We start from the raw sequence: 20,058 nt of genomic DNA, 5'->3' as shown, positions 1-20,058 counted from the left end.
GGCAGCTGCTTAGCTGGGTGGTGCTGGCTCAGGGTCTTTCATGAGGCCATGTTCAAGGTGGTGGCCAGGGTTGAGGTCATCCGAAGCCTGGCCTGGAGCATGGCCCACTTCCAGGCTCACTCACATGGCTGTTGCAGCTCTTAATTCTTTGCCTTGTGGGCCTCTATGTACTGGATGTCCTTTCGACGTGACAGGCGGCCTCCCCCAGGGAGGGGCCCCAGAGACAGAGAGGACTGTGGGTGAGGGGCACCGCCTCTCGGTGGGTGAATGCGACTTTTCAATAACTCAGTCTTGACAATGACATCCCATCATTTCTGACGTATTTTATTTGCTGTAAGTCAGTCCAGCCCACACCCAACAGGAACTAAGCTCCTCTTTGGGGGAGAAATATCAAAGAATTTGTGGACATAGCTTTAAAACCACCACAGTGCAGTTCTGGGTGGTGTAGTAGGTACCTAATAAATGATTAGATGTTACACTTGGCTTAGCAGACAAATTCCCTTCTTTGGGGCTCTACAATGGATTGGGGGTGACACCCAGGAGACTTCCACAAAATGAGGATTCTAATCCTTCATTTTCTATCTCTGGCGTGACGACCCTTCCAGAGATCTCTATTGTGCTGGGTCTGTCAGGCTGGAGACTCGAGAAGAGGAACACACGCCACCTAACATTCATTGCCCTGGACTGAGGCCCCGCACTTTTTTGCCCCGCACTTGGTGCATGTCTGCCCAGCTGGGAAGTGGGGTGATCCCGGGGCGGCCCCACCTGGACCAGCGGGGCAGAGTGTACCCTCTGGGAGGGGCCCCAGCTCCACTCACCCCCAGTGACTTTAAATGCCAAAACCGATGCCATTTTAAAAATGTATTTATTTCACTGTAGAGTATAACCACACATTTGGACAAGAGGAAAAAAAGCAAAATTAAAAAGCAAACAAGCTCTGCCAACCTGATACAACCACAGATGACATTTCCCGATGCTCCCCTCCCGTGGCTCCCGTGTGTGGTTTCCGCTTTCGTGCAGTGAGAAGTGGCTGCAGCTACAATGTCACGTCCCGCTCCCCTTCACTTAACTTCACTCCACGTGTCGGTAGTGTGTTGTCTTTCAGTCTACAGCCGAGAGCTGTAAAATACTCATTTGGGTGAGTGTGCTGTAGTTGACTTCATTTTTCTTCTAGTTCTTTCAGTTCTACATATAATAGATATATTTCTGTTATAGTCTGCTGTGATTTTTTTGCCCATGTTGTTTTGCCTTTTAACTTTTACCATTTTCTTTAAAGTAGTCCCATTCATTAAGTACAGGCCAGATGAGTATACTTAGAAATGTTAAACCTTGTCATCTTGGAAATTGCTTTGTTGCTTCTAAAGACTCAGAAAAGTGTTTCTTTTATCAGAGTGCTCCCTCTCCATCTTTAGTTTCTAAATGGCTTTAAAAAAATTCATCTGGAATTGGTTTTGAAGTATAGTATGAAACAGGCTCTAAAATGAGGTCTATTTCTTTTTTGAATTACTAACCTGCTGGTCCAGCATTAGTTCACCGCATGCTTCTGCATCATCTTCTCCGTTGGTTTGTGATTTCTTTTGAAAATCCTCTCCTTCTTACTTAGAATAGGGTCTGTTTCTGACTTATTTCACTGATTTGTCTGTTTTGCACCAATGACTTTGTAATATTAAAAAAAAAAAAAAAGAATCAATGAAGCCAAGCTTTGGCCAAAGGAGGAACTTGGCCCAGCTGGCAACAGCAAGAACCGCTGGGCAGGAGGTGGAGGAAGGAGCCCCAGAAGACGCAGCGATGGTCTCCACGGGAGAAAAGTGTTCCTCTGCTTGAAGCCAACTGTTGATGCAGGAGAACATCGGGGATGTTTGCTCAGACGTCTTAGCTGAGTGAGAACGGAGCCATGTCTTATTAAACGCCAGTTTAATGGCTGATACTTGATGGAATTAACGATTTGGCAGATGATGGGAAAAGCAGCAGATGTCACATATTCAGGCATCAGTAAACTGTTTGTTACAGCACCTCGAACTTTTATTGGAAAAGGGGCTCAGCCACTCTTCAGCAGTTGGGGAGGCAAGATATGTATGACCAGAATTTGGTATTATAGGTACAGTACTAGTTAAAAGATTCATTTAAAAAAAGGTTTTAGAGCCCTGGCTGGTGTAGCTCAGTGGACTGGGCACCGGCCTGGCAACCAAACAACTGCAGTTTGACTCCCAATCAGGGCACATGCCTGGGTTGCAGGCCAGTTCTCAGCAGGGGATGCACGAGAGGCAACCATACATTGATGTTTCTCTTCCTCTCTCCTTCTCTTCCCCTCTAAAGAGAAATAAATAAAATCTTAAAAAAAAAAAAGGTTTTAGAAAGGAAAGATGGGCTGATGGGCTCAATTTTGGTTTAATTGTAATCTGTACCAATGCCCTGGGATTAGAAAGACACCTTAATTTAGTTTTAGCTGCGTGCAAACTTTGCCAAGTGTTGTCATGGAGTAAATATCTGCAGCAGGCTAAGGCGCCTGGAGTTTCATTGTTCTAACTGCAAAAGACTGGAGGGAGAGGCATCTGCAGGCGGGGGTTTGGTGCAGGGAAGGAAATTTGGATTTAACCAGGAGAACAGTCCCAGAAAAATGGCTTCGGAGCAAGCAAGGTGGGGCCCCTCAAATTCCGAATGCTTTACATGAAGGGCCAGTAAGAACCAGAGAGAAAGCAACCACCTGGGATCCCGGGTCTTGAAAGATGCCAGGATTCCCTTGTGTACGATGCTTTCCTGTAGCTCATTCATAAACAGGCTGAAGTGTCTGATGGGAGGGTAAAGAAGGGAACAGGTTCCTGGTGAGGAAGGACAATGGAGAAGAGCCAGACCAGCTAAGGGGACCAGGAACTCAAGTTCATCATTGTAGTCGTGCAAATGCACTTAACAAATAAATGTCTCTGCACAAGCTGAGGGGGAGCTCTGCTCAAACAGGAGTGAATCGTCTCCTAAGAATCCCCGCCAAAGGACAGTATGGTGCTGGTTTTACAGAACTTGATCGGCCAGAGGCAGGGGGTGTTCAGAGTGTCACAGGATGAGATGAAAGGAGACAGAGATTGAAGGTAAGTCCAGGCGTGCAGCCTTGGGAAGGCCGCTCCAGGCTCTGCTATGCAGGGAGAGGCCTGCTTTGATAAGGTGGCTCCTTCTGCCTGGTAAGAGCCGCGGGGCCCATAACCAGGAGCCCAGCTCCTCCCCACCCCTTTCAGGAAACAGATGGGGTTGGTGTGGTGTGGCGGGACAGGCTGTAGAGCCACCCAGACAGGGACTCCTGGGAGTCACCTAACCTGAGCTGGTGTCTTCATCAGAGGTACTACTTCTACCTGCCCTAGATGGTTGAGGGTATTAGAGCTCTTGTGTAAAAGAGCCTGCTACAAACCCTTATGAAGATGATGGGTCTAACCTGTGAAACGCCCCCTGAAGGGTGGCATTTGGGCCCATTTGAAGAGCAGACCAGAAGGAAAAGGAAACCCCGGGCACTTGATGGAGACAGAACTGAGGCAGCCTGGTGCTCAGCGACCATTCACTTACAAGCCCAGCTGTGCAAGGCTGCTCCTACCTGGCAGAGGGTGCCCTTCTGTGAGCCCCACCTCCCAGGCACCTATGGATGCCACAGGAGGGGAGGAGACTGCTGCATGGCCACCCTTAGCCTTTATGTGCCCTCTGTGTGGCTGTGGTGCAGCCCCTGCTATTGTCCGAGTGGTCTTTGGCAATCACATCGGTGGGGGCATGAGGCTGCGGGGAAGGAAGGCTGACTGTGGGCCTAGGGTGAGGTGGGGAACCTGGGCATCACAGCTCCTCCTTGTTGCTGTTGAGGGGCTGGACCAAAGGTCCTGGAGCCTGGGGCTGATCTCCTGGCCTGTGGTAGCCAGGCCACTGGCCACTGTCCTCTGTGCGCCTGCCCGCAGTGGCAGAGTCCCGCAGCAGCCCGCTGTCCACTCTGTGCTGCAGGAGGCTTCTGGTTCCCACCAGCCCCTGCATTCTCAGGTACCCCTGCTGGCAAAAGGGCGGCAGCTTCTGGCGTGTTAGGGCGAACAGGAAACAGGACTCTACAGAAAAGCCAAAGATGAATGAGTCAGGCTGAGAGGTGTGGGGAGAGGAGCAGGAAGGAGCTGGCAGGGCCCCAGGAGCCTCCCCCAGGGTCCTCCATCCCTGAGCCCGAAGCCGACTTTTCTGGGTGTCTCACTCGGACCCGAGTGGCCACGCAATCAGCCCCTTCAGAGGTTCCAGGAATAGGCTGCCCCGACTGTGGGAAGAACAAGGCTCCAAAATGAAAGCAAACCACAGAAATGACTCAGCTTCCAGAGGCTGGTTCCAGCAGGATGCTCTGCCTGGAGCCGGCCTGGGGTGGGGACTCAGTAGCTAGAGAGTGGCCCTTCATTCCATTTTGAGGTCAGAGCTGCCTGCAAAGATTTATTCCCTCAGCAACATCAGAGTGGCAAACGCTGTGTGTAAGCCCTGTTTTCAGCACTGTGGGGGTTATGGACTAAATGGGTGCTTGGGTAGTGTGGCTCAGTGGCTTGAGCACCAGCCTGCAAACCAAAAGTTCGCCAGTTTGATTCCTAGTCAGGGCACATGCCTGGGTTGCAGGCCAGGTCCCCAGCTGGGGGCATGCAAGAGGCAACTGACTGCACATTGATGTTTCTCTCCCTCTCTTGTCCTCTAAAAATAAATACAATCTTTTAAAATAAAAAAGACAAAACAGGTCCATCCGCATCTGTGGTTTACCTGTGTCTGCCCCACAGCAGTGGGTGCATAGGTCGAATCTGACCCATCAGGAACGCACGTGGTTACTCACTATTTAGAAATAGGAAGACGCCACCAGAAGAGCTGGAAGCAGCTGCTTCTGGAGATGAGAACGGGTGGGGGAAAAGCCTTCCCGCCAAGTATTACGTAACTCTGATTTAAAAAGTAGAAAAGATGAAACGGAGAGAGGCTCAGTCTTCTGAGGGATCAGAAACAAAGAGGGAAGATGGAGTGCGTGTCAGAAAACCAGCCTGAGCCTTTCATCTCAGAGAGTGGGCACGCAGGGGTGGGCACCGTGGGTTTGCAGCTGTTTGTGTGGGAGAAGGGCACGCAGGTTATGCTACCGCAATAGCTGTATTAACTCAGAAGAGTGTCACAGTGCAACTGTACACCCGCTTTTGCCCACCCCTGATTGCAAAGGATGTTGTGAGGCTTTCACGCTGCTGCACAAACACGTATCATTCCCCACTTCTGTTCTGACTCACAGCACAGAGGGTCCCTGGCAGAACCGGCCCCCACAATCCCTCCGAGTGGGGAGGACAGCAGGTGTTGGGGGGAGGACGGTGGAGGGGCAGCAAGGTGGCCTTTCACAAGCATGGCCTTCTGCAGAGGCCAGGGGCAGGGGAGCCTCTCAGAACCCGGGGCCAGGACTGGCAGCTGCACGTCAGCTAAGGGGGTGGAGATAAAGCCCACCATCTGGCAGCTGGCCCTTCTCCAGGAAGGATTCTTCCAAGTTCAAGGCAGTGACACACAGTGGTCCGTATTGTTGAGTGTTTGCATGTGGGGAGCGGGAGCCAGGAAGCTGAAGGGCCTGGACGATGCACTGGTAGGAGCCAGACCTCGGGGTGGGAATAGAGCCCCTAAGGCGTCCTGGCATCTTTGTGTACACCTGAAACCTCCAGACGCAGGCGGGGATTTCGTAGCTGAGGTTTCTAGACCTCGTGTAATTTTGTGTGTAAGCTGGGAGTTTGCAGAATGCTAACTATGAATTACCTTGATTGGAACATCTATATGTATTTAGGCTACTAATTTAAACTACTGTTTTAAGCCATCTCCCTTAATACATACATTTTTATTTCAAAGTGTGGCCTGGGGGTGTCACCCAGGGAGGAGACAAGGGCACTGCTCTCTGACCGGCAGGCCTGGCTGTCTCCGGCCTGATCGGATGGGAGTAGGACCCTAACAGGTGTTTGCTGAACAGAAAAGTGTGGCTATTCTAGGCACTTGGGGGATAAAAAAGGCAAAATCTTGCCTGTTTCCATCAGTTCTCCTTCTGGATTATCAGACGGCTCTCCCCAGGTCCCTCTTCGGGTTTGGCTATTGAACTATCTTCCAGTTTACCAAGTCTCTCTTCCTCTCTGTTTAATCTGTTACTACATCTCTATGTTGAGTTTCTAAATGCTAATTTTTCCCATTTCCAGAAGTTTCATGTGAATCTTTCTCAAAACTGACCCGTTGGTTGTGTTTTCGGCCGTCTTGTTTCCCTGGCATCACCTCTGTTGGACGGACTTTGCGTCCTCTCCCTGGCCACCCAGTCCCCACAGTCGGCTTGCTGGGGGCTTGGTGGGAGCCCGGCCGCGTTTCTGCCGACACTACCCCCCCGGTGGTCTGTGTCCGTGTGTGCTGAGCGACTTGCTCCCCGGAGTTCCTGTTCCTGGGACTGGACCTGTGGGAGTTTTCTGAGGCCTGGCTTTAAAGTGTGTCTCCACACAGAAGGCTCTCAGTCACTTCCGTGGTTTCTGAGCCGCAGTGAACACGTGTGGGTCGGCCCCAAACTCCCACAAGCGAGGCCCGGCAGTTGGGACTCGCTCAGGGGCAATTTCTCCCCAGTCGACCCGCCCAGGGCCACAGTCTCCACCATCTCGTCCTGGGCGTGTTCCCGCCTCCTAGCTTTCCCACTGCGGTCCAGGCCTGTTAGATGGTCTCCGAACAGACCTGTCTCCCTGCTCCAGCCTCGCCTTCCCATCTGCGAGTGCTCTCAGCTACCCTGGCCCTACCCGACTGACGGACAGCAGGCAACCCACACCTGGCTTCGGATTCTGCTTTTCTGAGTATCTGGACCCCGGAAAGCTCCCTTATTTTCCTGCCAGTTCTTTACGAAAGCCACGTTATTCGGTGTTTCCACGCGTGCTGCACCGGGAGGGCTTTCTGTGACGCCTAGTCCACCACGCTGCAGGAACTGGAGGTTTGGGCTGACGTTTCCCAACATGCATCCCAACATGCATCCCGAAACGTCCCAGGGCACGGACCGATCTGGTCTCTTTCCAACACCTGGCTCAGGCCCTTTGTTCCTCTGGGAACTCGAGTTACCTGCATAGAAGCTTCGCAGGTCGGTGTCCAAACAGTTCTCCAGGAAGCGCCTCAGAGGTAAAATGTGGTTCACAGGGGCGGTCCAGTCTGTCAAGAAATCTTCCACGATGTGATGGATGGCCGTGGGCCGAGGCAGGGGCCACTGAGGGGGGCGGAACCTCACGTCCTGCTCTGTGGGGGAGAGGCAGGGCCACGTCAGAGCCCAGCGGCCGGGCTTCCCCTGCTGGACCCCACAGTGCGGTCCCTGCCCATGACCTACCGTCTACCTCTCACTCACACTCGGCCTGCCCGTTACACCTCTGCACTGGCTGTGGTCAGCTCGTTCCACAGCCACCTCTGAATGTTTGGGACGTTAGCATGAGGGAGCAGGACTAAACTAGACTTGTCCCTTGTGGTATCAGAGGGCAGGACTAAGACTAATCACTTGACCTTGATGTTTTTCTAAGGCTCACATAGACTGAGGTCTATCATGGATTCTTCACAACTGGTCTTTCTCTAAAGAGGCTCAGGTCCCGCCCCGAGGGGTCTTAGGGCCCATCTAGTCCATCTCTCACCTGTTGTGGATGGCCCTCTCTGGTGTCCCTGTCAGAGGGCTCGGGCCGTGGCCCCGCACCCCCGAGCTGGGGAACCTGACTCGAGGAGGCAACCCGTTCTACTGCAGGGCGGCGCTGTCAGTCGCTCCCGCGTTCCTGTCCCCTCCGCCTGCTGATACCGCCTCTGCCCTTTTTTGGATCCTCCTCCGAGTGACGGCCCTTCCAGATCTGAAGCAGCAGCCGGGTTCCCTGGTGGTTCATCTCTTGGGAGCTACTCTGTGCTGATATTCTGTGTATGTTGCCTCATTTATCCTCATACAAGGAAGGAAGGTACTGTTTTTATCCCCATCTGACAGATGAGGAAGCTAAAGCTCAGAGATTAAGGAATGGTTCAAGTTTACACAGCAAGGAAGGGACAGCCCCGGGAGCACTCCCCAGCTGTGCTGTCCTCCACTGCTCCACTCCCACGTTAACCCCTTCCGGTCCCTTTCCCTGTTCCTCCCAGCAGTCTCCGAGTCTCCCCTTCCCACTCCGTGGTCGGCCCCCTTTGGAGACACACAGCAGGACAGTGTCCCTCTTACTGTGTGCTGCCTGGCGGTCACGCCACTCCAGGTGTGACCAGAATCTGGGAACATCGCTTATCATTCTTGGACCTTGTGTCCCACTTGGCCCCTGGACAGAGTCCCCATGGTCCACTCTGTCAGCTGAGTGTCGTGTGAGGGATTAATGGTGACAGCTCCACACACGGCAGGGCCCTGGGAGTGCCACCTCAAGACAGCCCACGTGGGGGACAGCAGGGACCCAGCTCACCGGTGGGGAGGCGCCTGTAGTAGTAGATGACAGGGTGGAGGAAGTTAGACCGCCAGGCGTCTTCCGTGTGCCCCACGGACCGTTCATAGAAGAAGACGTCCTTGTCAGGTCCTGAGAAATTTCTGCCGTACTCCATGTTGACGACGAAGAGCCCGTGCCTGGCTTTCCTCCCTGTGATTGCCTCCAGCTGGGCCACCATCTGCACGGGGAACTCCTCTAGGTACTCGTAGGCTGTGGCATTCCTGGGGATGGGGCAAAGCGAGAGGGCGAGCCCTTCAGTGCTGCGGCAGAGGTGAGAGGCGGGTATGTGTGGGCCCGTGTGCGCACACTCCTTCCCCCAGAAGCGATATCACACCGTACACAGGCTCCGGTCAGCCTGGACGCCCCATGTTAATGCTGCTCACAGCTGAGCCCTGACTCACGTGTGGGGCGGGTGCAGAGAACTGATGACCTGACGTGGCTGTTGGGGAGAGGGGATCCAGGCCAAGCGAAGAGTAACAGAAACCCCTGGGGGAGGTGAATGAATGCCCTGGTGTGTTCCAGGGACAGGAAGAGGCCGGGTGGCTGGAGTGGAGTTGAGGGGGAGGGGCAGCGAGGGGGGAAGGGAGGTCCATGGGGGTGGGTTAAGGAGGGCTTGTGTGTGCCGTGAAGGGAACTTCTGGTTTCATCTGGCCTGAGGGAAAGCTGGCCCCTGGAGAGTACTGAGCAGAGATGAATTTGTGTGACTCATGTACTAAAAGAACCCCCTGGGCCACCATGATGAGAGTGGACTGCTGCTGTACCCATGCACGTAACAGATGCTGGTGGGCCAGACCAAGGGGGCAGTGGCAAAGCCGCTGTGAGGAGGTCGGATTCTAGGTACCTCCAAGGCGGAGCCAATGGGACTTACGGAGTCCGAATGTGGGGAAGGGGTGCGAAAGAGCGGGGGTGAAGGATGATGGGAGGCTTCTGTGCTGAGCTCTGCTGAATTTCTTGTCCCTGACCTTGGTGTGCTGCCATGCTCCCTGGCTTTGGACCAGGCTGTTCTTCCTCTGCTTCTCACCTGCCACCTGTCCTTTGAAGTCCTCGCCCTCCAGCCCTCTACACTGATTCCTGCTCAGCAGGGTTCCTCCATCACTTGATCGATAAGGAGCCAGCTGGGTCCTGGCCCCAGGGAACTCTTAAATCACACTGTGTTACAGCTTACCGCTGGTCTAACTGGTGCCAAATGCTTCCTAGAGTTCCCTCTGCTCCTTCCTACAGTCCTGCAAGGTCGGCGCTACACTCTCCATTTGGCAGATGAGACAAAGGCTCAGGGAGGCTAACTGATGTGCTCCAGGTCACACAGATTTGCACTCAGGACTGTCTGTCTGTAGAGCATGTGGTACTGATTTCACTGGTGGTTTTTCCAGAATAAATCCATCTCCCTACCCCTACCCCAGGCTTCATTGTAGGAGGGAACCCCTGGGCTCTCCCCAAACTGGAATAGGAAGAGGAGGGGCATGATGAGTGTTCAGTTAGTGGTGAGGCGGGCAGAGGGGAGAGGGGGGGGGGGGTGGGCGGCTCACTCCTTCAGCAGCACGACATCGGCCAGCACGCTGAACATCTGGTAGAGCCCAGAAGCCTCGTTCACGCGCCGGAGGATGGAGCTGGTCAGCTGTGTGATGGGGTGCTCGGTGGAGGGCCAGGCGGCGCCGTGGTGGCGATGCTCCAGTAGCCGGTGAACAGCACGCACTGAAATGGCCAGAGGAAGAAAGAGCACACTGTGCTGAAGAATTTAATTTACCTTTTGTGCCCTGGCTGGTGTAGCTCAGTGGATTGAGCGCGGGCTGTGAACCACAGGGTTGTGGTTCGATTCCCAGTCGGGGCACATGCCTGGGATGTGGGCCAGGTCCCCAGTGTGGGCCATGGGAGAGGCAACCACACATTGATGTTTCTCTTCCTCTTTCTTTCTCCCTTCCTTTCCCCTCACTCTAAAAAAAAAAAAAAGTTTAAAAAAATTTATCTTTTGACATCGGGAGGGACACAGGTCCCCATCAACTCTGTCCACACTGCGTGCGTGACGCCAAGCTGCCGAGTGTGGTCGGCCAGCGGTATCTGTAGAGGCCAGAAGGGGGCGCCTTCGGCTGTACAGAGTCTGCCGCACCAATCGGCTCTGCCTCTGGTGCGGAAGCAGCAGCCAAGGACAGCTAAGGGCAGGGGCGTGGCTGGGTTGGGTGCCCAGGCCAGTGTTTCCCCGCCCCTCACCCCCCACCTTCCGCCACCTGCACTTGGAAGTCCCATGGCTATCACTGCCTGTGCCTGTGGATGTCACAACAAGACCAGAGCCTTTCTCTGCATCTGCGCCCCTTGCCTCGTCCCTGCCTGTCAGATGCCCACGTGGGAAAACTCTTGACTGCTTGCTCTTCCCCGCAGCCTAAATCCCATCTGTCGTCAAGTTCTATTTCAAGGTGCTCCCTATATTTACGTGAGGGGAGATGAACCTGGGGCTGCCACATAGAGCTGTAAAATTGGGGCGCCACACACAGGCGCCTGCTCCTCCGAAATGCATCAACACAATGCCCAAATGCAATAAGGGCGAGGACGCAGACAATTCACGCGACAGGGACTCTGCAGGCCAGCAGCCACAGCAAGACGCACAGCCTCACTAGACAGCTGGCTCTCTGGAGGAAACCGTGGTTAAGCTGAGTTTTGCAAAAGGTTGAGAAATTACACAGCTAGGGGTCTGGGAATGGTGCCGTGACAAAAGGCGCACATATGTCAAGCAACAAAATCTCGAGAGAGTGTGGCACATTGTGAGGCGGGCGAGGGACCAGGCTGGGAAGGCAGGCTGGCGTGGGCCAGGGCAAAGCTCGCCCTGTGGGGATGGGGAGCCACTCAAGGTCTGTAAGCAGAGGAAGGATTGTTTTTTTAACGAAAGGTTGCTTTGGTGGATACTACAGTGTCTGGATGCGATGGGAAGCCAGAAAGACCAGCGGCAGGAAGACCAGTCAGAAGAGACAGAGAAGCCCCAACCCAGGAAAGTGAGGCTGGAGGGACTGGAGAGAGATGGGGGTGTGGGCGGGGCTTCCTGCCTCTCCGCCTCTGCTGGGGTGGTCTGTGCCCGGGGGTCTTTTATCTCCTGTGGCTTCCCTTTGCCTCAGCTATTTCCTGTCTCCCTTGGGACCTGCTTCTAGCTGAATGATGAGCAAGGTCCTGGTGGAATGGGCTGTGTACAGCCGCCCTGTCCCCTTCCCACGTGGGCCCTCAGCTAGCAGAAGTGGCCACAGCAACCTGTGGCCTAGACTGTTTCTCATTTGCTTGTAGCGGTGCGGTGAGCTGTGAGCCTTCCGTCAGGCAGGTGTGGACTCAAATCCCACCTTTGCCATCCACTGGCTGGGTGCCTTTGAGCAAGTTACTCAACTTCTCTGTGCTCCAGTTTCCTTAACTGCAAAATAGAGTTGAAATAACAGAACCTGCCTTATGGGGCTGTTGTGAGGATTAAGTGTGAGCTGGGAAAGGGCAGAGGACAGCAGGGAGCAAGAGGGGTGGGGCGGCGTGTGCCAGGGCAGTTGCAGGGAGGGTAGCGTGTACTGAGCGATGGAGAGGGTGTCTTACTGGGGAGACTCGGCTGAGGAGCCCCTCTTCCCATTGTGTGCGCATGTGCATGTGTGCACACACCTATCAATTCGCAAATATTCTGAGGTACGGACAGCTAACACTCTCCCTGGTATCTGATGGCACATGTGAGGTGCAAAAATACTGCCTGGAAATCAACAGTAAAAGGTGATTATCTTCCCCTGCCGTGCTGGGAGGGCAGCGAAATGCAACAATGAGCATCAAGACAGTGCTAGGCATCAAATTAAACACAGAGATGCATGCCGGAGTGCAGGATGCAGGACCTTTATGGTGTTTGTGACAGAATTACCTGGCCCACACAACACTCACCAGGCGATAAAGCACCCACCCGACAGCCCACCCAGAGGACAGAACGTTTACATCCTCAGTACCTAGTGTTCTGAAAAAGAAAGAACATAATCCGATTGCAATTCTTATTGGAATATGTTGGTACCCAAAACCGTGTGTGTGAGCTGCCTCACAGCTGCACGGTCCCCAGGTATGACCTTATTTAGTCCTCACAGCAGCCCATTGAGGGCAAGGGTTCACCTCATTCACACCTTGGATGTTGGGGTACCCCACGAGGCTTAGAGAGGTGGTGAAGCCTGACCTATGAGGCCAGCCTGCCCGGGCGGAACCCAGGTTACCTTTCCTCAAGCTCAGGGTTCTTACCGGTACTTGGTGCCTCACCCGCACAGGGCGGAGGCACACAACATGCCACCCCAGATCACATGCTTTTTTATCTGATGCCTTTTCAGACAAATCCTCAGACCACGGAAACCCCTTGCCATCTCCTCCAGGCTCAGAATATATAACAACTGACTACTAATGAGCAACCCCTTGGCAGCTGCTGGAAATCGCAAGAGTGTTTACTGACCCCGGGGATGGTTCTGTCCGGGCTCACCTGTGTATCGGAACCCATGGATGAAGCCCCCAGCAGATTTCCGGTAATCCACAGAGTGGCTGGCCGTGCCCAGGACAAAGAGACCACGGCTTCCTTTGGACTCATAGCTAGCCTTGATCAGTGGGTACTTCTTGCTGAATTCACCCCCTGAAGACAGCCTGAGGGACCTGTGAGCAGAAAGCGTTGTTAACATCACTGCTGCGCATGAAACACATTACAGGCCTAGTACTGAGCTAAATGCTTTATGTTCCTTATTGCATTTAAATCATACCAGGACCCAGGAAATGGGCATAATCATCTCCACTGAATAGATGGAGTAACTGTGGCTCAGGGAAAAGATGCAGTGGGTTAAGGCCAAGGTCAGGATTCAAGCCTGACTTGAGGTTGGGCTCTGGGATAAGACTAGGCTCTGTGTGTGATCAGATGGGACAGGAGGGTCTGGTTCAGACCCTCTAGGTTCTTGCCCACCTGTGCCTTGGCCAGAAGGAAAGTGAGACCCCGGATGGATTCTCTGACCCTAAGCCTTGCCAAGGTGCCAAGGCAGCAATGTCTAAAGATGAGGAGCCACAGAGCAGTTCTTCAAAATAAAATTACCAATAATTTCAGCAGCTAACATTTTATTAAGCATATAGTATATGCCAAGTACTTTTCTATATTTTTCTCCACAATAGCCCTATTGAAAAAACAACAACTACGACCCCCATTTTAGCAGTGAGAAACTGGGGCCAGGCGTGCTTGGTAACTCTCCCGGAGCCCACAGGTCTGGTAAGAGAACCACAGACCGACCCCAGAGCCCGGGCTCCTGGCCGCCACACTGCCTGTCAGCTAATCCACCCCTGGTCCTCGCCTTCCCATCTCTTGGTGCAGGAGCCCAACACACCCAACAATCGAAGGCTCCCTGCTGCTGCCGCTCCAGTGGGGGGGGGCCAGGACCACTGGGACCCTTTTCAGCAGACAGGGAGCTCATGCCTGTGGGGGACACCGGGCAGCATCCACACCCAGGCTGAGGGGGGAGCCCTGAAAGCGCCGGTGCTGGCACTGATACCAGTGGTGCCGGCATCACCGCTCCCCCAGGGCGGTCTCGGACGGGTTTGCCACGGGGTCCCAGCTCCCCCCAGACTTGGACTCACTCATTGAAAATGGAGAAGTCGAAGTTCCAGCCCAGGCAGCGGATGACCCGGTCATAGGCCACTCGCATGGCAAAGTTGTCATTGTCATCCTGGGGGAGGGTGATGGCTTCGGCACTCTGGTTGCTCTCCTCCACATAGAACCGCAGGGTGATGTGGAACTTGCCCTTGTGGTCCTTCACCACAGCCAGATCTGCCAGGTCGGACTCCAGCAACCCGTCCAGGGACTTCAGCTGGTAGGTGTCCAGCAGGCCATTGTTGACAGCCCTGGGGCCCGCGGGACATGGCAGGAGAGAGAGAGGGGTCTGTGTTGGGTGCAAGGAGACTCAGAGGCACAGGTGGTCAGTCCCGCTGGGGTCAGGAATGGCTTCAGAGGGGCTAGAGCACACCTTGTACTAGCCATAGCCACGTGCCATACCTGAGGTCTCCCACGTAGTGCGTGGCCCAGGAGAGCCGGACTCGGGAGCGGCTTAGCATGTGGATAAAATTGGTCACACCCAAGATGTTCTCTGAAGTCTCAAAGGCTGAGTTCCCTCGGCCCAGGATCAGCACATTCTGACCCACAAAGTCCTTGGGGTCCACGGACACAGACTCGTAACCCTCTGCGTATTCAGAGCCGGGGAAGTCCACCAGGTTGGGGACTGACAAACCGGTGGCGACAAGGAGGACACTGCAGTGGGGGACAAAGGGACGTTGGCTCAGTCTCTCAGCTGTAAGACACTAAGTGACAATCACTCTTTGGACCTGCCACCTGGCTTGCCCACATGACCCAGACCTTGGGCTCCTAAAAGGAAACAGTACATTCACTCATCCATTCATTCACTCACTGACCCATCCCAGTGAATGTGAGGCTGCTCCCGCCCCTCACTGAGTTCACTCCCGTGGACCTAGTTCCCCACAGACACAGTTTCCTTCAGCCCTCACTGGGATTATACCGAATATGAGAATTAATCCGATGGACAGGAGAAGGTGGCACCATGAAAAATCAAGTAATTCATCCAATTCTAAACACGCAGTCAGACCAAGTATCACCCTCGGCGATGAAAATGAGACTTTTCGTTTCACTTTCCTGTTTCTGACTTGCTTGGTAGATGCAGACATCTGCTGCAGCTAATTCTCTACCAGGCTCTGTGAGGTTTTGTACACCATCTTTCTGCTCAAAGCGACCCTCCCTGGTGTTATGTGGCCAGCTTTACAGGTGAGGAGACAGCCCACGGCCGGTGTCCAAAGCTCCTGGGACAGCAGAGCCAGACTCTGACCCCAGATCAGCCTGATTCCGAAGCCGTACTCTTTATATCGGGGGGTCTGCAGGGCTGTGGTGGGCGGCTGGGGAACTGGATCCTGCCACACTGCAGAATGATTTGATCACAGGGTGGTTTCAACAGACTGTTTGGCCTGGAGAAGGGGCATGTGCAGCCCCTGTCACGCCGTATCTCGACTCTTGTCCATTCTGCTCAAATCTGACTCCCCTGCCTTGTAGCACAGCTGTTTAAATAGCGGCTCACCCCTTCTTTCCCTGGGTCCACGGACCAGCAAAAGACGGGATGATGAACTCTGAGCACCTGCCGGGAGCCAGGTGCTTGGTTAATGGCCAGGAAGTGAGAGGCATGCTGGTGCAGCGGGTAGAACACAGGCTGCAGGGTCAGTAAGATATGAACTCAAATTGCGGCTATGCCACTTAAAAAGCCGTGTGACACAGCCCCAGTTACTCAACGTCTCTGAGCCTCAGTTCTTCTTCTGCAAAATGGGTATCAGTGAGCCTCTCCCATAGGGTTTTGGTGAGGATAAAAAAGTGCAGTTTTGTTTGCAACTCTGAATTTGGGTTGTCTGCACGACACTGAGCTAAAACTAAATGCCAGAAGCCTGGACTGTAGGGCCATCTCCCTCCTGTGCAGTTTCGAAGTCCCACTGAGCCCCTCTAACACTTGCCAGACTCAGCGTTTCTCAGGATGTATTCTGGGGGACACTCATTCTTGGAGATGTTCTACAAAAAGGGTTCTGTGGGCACATAAGCTTAGGCCAAGGGTGTTAAACTCATTTTCACCGGGGGCCACATCAGCCTTGAGGTTGCCTTCAAAGGGCTGAGTGTAATTTTAGGACTGTATAAATGTAACTGCTCCTTAACAGTTAAGCGAGAGCTCGGCGCTGCTGCTGGGTAGAAACACGGTGCCAGCCGGATAAAACAAGGTGGAGGGCGAGATTGGGCACCTGTGGCTTAGGCAATGCTAAATACCCAGCATTTCTGGAGGGCAGCAATGAATATGAAGCTATTAGACTGACAAATCCTGGAGGAAAGAATTGGTAGTATTTTCCAAACATATTTGAGCACAATTTTTTTTTAGGACACAAGTGGGAAATGGTGGCTAAGCTAAACCTCTTAGCCCTGAATTCAGTGGGAGCAAGAGGTGGCAGACTTCTCTCATTCCCCCCACCCCAACCGGACAACCACGAACTGCCAGTTCCTCCTGGAAAGGGCCCAGTTTCAGCAGGTGAGGTCTGGGACCCCATTCCTTACCTGCATTGGTACGTCTGACCCCTCTGGTCAGTCAGGATGAAATAATGGCCATTCCAGGCCTGCCGATCCTTCTCCAGAGTGACGTGGGCAATGGTTGTATTGTAGAGCACGCGCAGTCCCAGCCTGGCCGCGAAGTCGCCCAGGTAGCGCACCATGTCGCTGGCATCGGGGAAGTAGGCATCGGAGTAGTGTCTGAAGAGCAGCCGGGGATCGTGGCTGAGCAGAGAGTTCCAGTCGTGGCGGAGGTTGAACTCGGCGTTGGCCCTGCCTGTGTACCGCTTATTGATGCTGATGAGCTTGCGGTGCCGTGGGTAGCGCGTGAAGAAGCTGCCTGGCTCCGTGGCGCGTTCGAACACCAGGTAGTCCCTCCCTGCCCGCTGCAGGAAGTAGGCCATCTGTAGGCCCGCGGGCCCGGCGCCCAGGACACAGTAGTCCAGGTGTGGGGGTGTGAAGGCCTTAGCAGGGTACAGAGTGAGAGTCGGGTAGAGGGCGATGGTTAGGAGCAGCCCTGGGGGACTCCACACCGGGGCCAAGGTGGAGAGGCCCATTCTGCGGCAGACCAGGTGAGTGCGGCCTCGGCCCAGGATGGCCTGAGGCCCCCGGGGAATGAGTGAGGAATGGGGCCTAGAAAGGGGCAGAGGCTTGCCTCAGCGCTCGCTGCTATTTGGGGAGGAGGCAGGACCAGAACCCAAGGCCTTCCGAGCTCATTAGCTAGGGAAGTGTTTCCAGCTTGGATCTGGAGCTCCCTCCAGGAACCCCCAGCTCCTCCATCCCCTTCGGGGCCTCGGTTTCCGGAGCACCGGCCCTCTTATCGCCATGGTGGTAAGAAGGTGGGTGCTCCCCCATTTTCTCCCCAATTTGAAGGACCTCCAACACCCCTTGGAGCCCTCCGCAGACTGGAGGAGCCTCTAGCGGTGTTAAGTCTCTTTGGCCACGCCCCCGCTCTCAGGCTGGAGCCTGAAGGAGGTGTGGCCTGCACGGACCCCAACCCAAGTCAGGTGCCCGGGATTCTGCGGTCACGAGACAGAGATGCCCAGCACACCTGCCGTCACGCGGGCGCGAGGCCACCCTCCTGCGGGCGCGCCCTCTCTCGAATCCGCTCCCCGCGCGTGCGCGGTGCCCACGCCCGCAGCTCGGGCCTCCCTGGCCGACCGACCCTCTCCCCTTCCCAGCGTTCGCACCTCGCAGCGGCTCGGCAGGCAGCACGCAAAGAGTGAGGCCCCAGTGGGCTGAGCGGGTTGGCGCCGCGAAGACTGCCCCGCCTCCTGCCCGGCCAATGGCGGGGGGCGGGGTCACGTGCGTGACGCGCAGCACGCCGGGCGGTGGGCCTGCAGTGGTCCTCAGGCCGCGCTGGGGGGGCTCGCAGGTGCGGCCCTCGGGGCTGGGGCTGGGGCTGCGGCTGCGGCTGCGGGAGGGAGCGGGAGAGTTGATTCTAGCACCCTTGCGGGGATCTTGTTTGCACCCAGTCCTTTTTCACTTGTGAGCGAGGCGCAGGAGGAGCAGATTGTTTTTGGAGGTAATTCCATCTCTTACACTCCCGTTAATGTAAGCAAAGACAAGTTGCCTACCCAGATTCCAGGGCCTGGAAACCAAGTTGGTGAAGCCAGGACAGACAAACCAATTGACGAGTGTTTGCCAAAGTGGACTAGGAAGGGATTCTACAGAAAGTGACCTCACAGGCTGATCCGATAAATTCCTAACTGGGTGGGTCATGGTAAGCAGTCATGCCCCAGGCATTTAAGTTCTTTAGTAAAAGGTTTATCTTTGCCTTAAGCAAGCCCTGCCCATTGTTCCTGTGCACCTAGGTTAACACACCGTTGAAAGGCCTGTGTTCAGACCGCTCAAGCGAAACCGCCTTCCAGAGAGAGTACTTTTAACTCATCTGGTGAGCCCGGCCTTACTCCTCCCACCTTCCTGTAATCTTACTGTCCCTCCCCATCTCAACACCAAATGCATAGAAGCTGCAAACTCATTCCGAGAAGCATTTTTCTCAGTCTGTTAAGATCTCGCTTCCAGGCATATTCTGTTTGGCTCAAGTAATTCTTCGCAGGTTTGGAAGTTCTTACTTGGACACAACGGTGATTCGGTCTATTCGATGATTCAGTCTAATGTTTATTAAGAAACATTCATGACTGACTTGATCTTGCGCCAGCTGTGAGGTAGTCAATGATCCTGTTTCCAACTTCGTAGCCATTGGCCAAAACCTCCATAGGTTTGGGGTGATTTACGTAATATCACACACAAAGTGGAGCCTGGAATTAAGTCTCCTTTTTTTAATACTCAATTATGAGCTCTTTGCAAAATGTTTTTATTCATTCATGAATCACATTGTAAACAAAGTGGCCTATGGTAGGCCAGGATAAGGACACATAAACCCACTGCTAACACGTAGCAGCGGTGTGGCTGGAGTGGAGGCAGCGTAGATGGCAGGGTGATGCTGAACTGCCATTCAAGGGAGGACCGCAGCTGGCCTCGCCGAGGTGGAGTGTGGGGCCTGCATGAGACTACACTTGAACACAGAACCAAGTAGGGAATTCCTCAAAAGGATTTATGAAAAATGTGGCAGGCCTTGTGCACACACTGAACCAGACTAAAATGGAGGGGCAATTGATAGAGGTAAAGAGGAAGTTAAGGGGTAGGGAACAGTCACCACCAAAGAGCTCTTTCAGTATAGGGTGTGGTAAGCCCTATAAACCCAGTTCCTCCTACAGACCCTGACCGATCATGGTAAAACCTGTCAGCATTTTTATTAAGACTTACGAGGGTAGAACATGGTGCATTTATAAAGGAAGTATAGGAACCTTCGAGAAGCATTAAGGAGTGCAGTGAAATGGAGCTGGGGGTTCTCATGGAAGGGCAGCCAAGCCTAGTATGGGATGAACTTAATAGTCTCTAGCTTTGCATGGCTGGAGCTTCTTTTCATTAAAAATAGTAGCTGGTCCTGACTGGTGCGGCTCAGTGGGGTGGGCATCATGGCATACACTGAAAGGTCGTGGGTTTGATTACTGGTCAGGGCACATGACTGGGCTGCAGGCCAGGTCCCCGGCTGGGGGTAGGCTATAGGCAACTGATTGGTTTCTCTCCCTTTCTTCTGCCTTTCCCCTCTCTAAAAATAAATAAAATCTTAAAGTAGTTGAGCCTTGGCTAGGTAGCTTAGTTGGTTAGAGTATCATCCAGATATGCCAAGGTTGTGGGTTCAATCCCAGGGTGAGGCACATACAAGCAGTAACAAGTGAATGTATACGTAAGTGGAACAATGAATTGATGTTCCTCTAAAAATCAACTTAAAAAAAAAGTAGCTAAAATCTCTCTAGTCTTCCTGACCCGTCAGACCAGAGATCACTAACAAATGTCACTTACCTGTAATTTTCACAGCCTGTGTCAGCATCAGAGAAAAGCGCCATTAGAGCAGAAATGACCTTACTATGATGACCTCAGTGCCTTCTCCAGTATGAGCATTTTAAAAATTGTAATGCTGTCTTATTTATTTACTTTTAGAGAGGGGGAGAGAGGGAGGGA

General features: G+C 53.8%; 1 protein-coding gene and 1 long non-coding RNA gene across 3 annotated transcripts; one reads left to right on the top strand and one right to left on the bottom strand.

Moving 5' to 3' along the window:
- Window positions 1–855: 855 nt before the first annotated feature.
- FOXRED2 (FAD dependent oxidoreductase domain containing 2) lies at window positions 856–17,807 on the bottom strand. 2 transcript variants are annotated; one of them, XR_008391015.1, is made up of 9 exons: window positions 16,540–17,807; window positions 14,443–14,694; window positions 14,028–14,291; window positions 12,898–13,064; window positions 9,965–10,130; window positions 8,418–8,659; window positions 7,075–7,245; window positions 1,512–4,067; window positions 856–1,119 (listed from the first exon to the last, which is right to left on the bottom strand). XR_008391015.1 is itself a non-coding variant. In XM_037160618.2 (8 exons), the coding sequence occupies exons 1-8, from the start codon at window positions 17,085–17,087 to the stop codon at window positions 3,808–3,810; spliced, it is 2,070 nt and encodes a 689-aa protein (XP_037016513.2). In that variant the 5' UTR covers window positions 17,088–17,807; the 3' UTR covers window positions 856–3,807. The 2 variants fall into 2 exon arrangements, 1 of the variants encoding a protein (XP_037016513.2); XM_037160618.2 differs by having other exon boundaries at window positions 856–4,067.
- On the top strand, window positions 15,160–16,710 carry LOC119060477 (uncharacterized). The gene is made up of 3 exons (XR_005084597.2): window positions 15,160–15,222; window positions 16,367–16,513; window positions 16,645–16,710. It is a non-coding gene; the product is annotated as an uncharacterized LOC119060477 (long non-coding RNA).
- Window positions 17,808–20,058: the final 2,251 nt, after the last annotated feature.

The sequence above is a fragment of the Artibeus jamaicensis genome, unplaced genomic scaffold (genome assembly GCF_021234435.1).
Source record: "Artibeus jamaicensis isolate MK-2021 breed Jamaican fruit bat unplaced genomic scaffold, CSHL_Jam_final contig_233, whole genome shotgun sequence".
Classification (NCBI taxonomy): Eukaryota; Metazoa; Chordata; class Mammalia; order Chiroptera; family Phyllostomidae; genus Artibeus; species Artibeus jamaicensis.
Note: the sequence above shows the minus strand (reverse complement) of the source record. Positions and strands in the feature narration are given on the sequence as shown.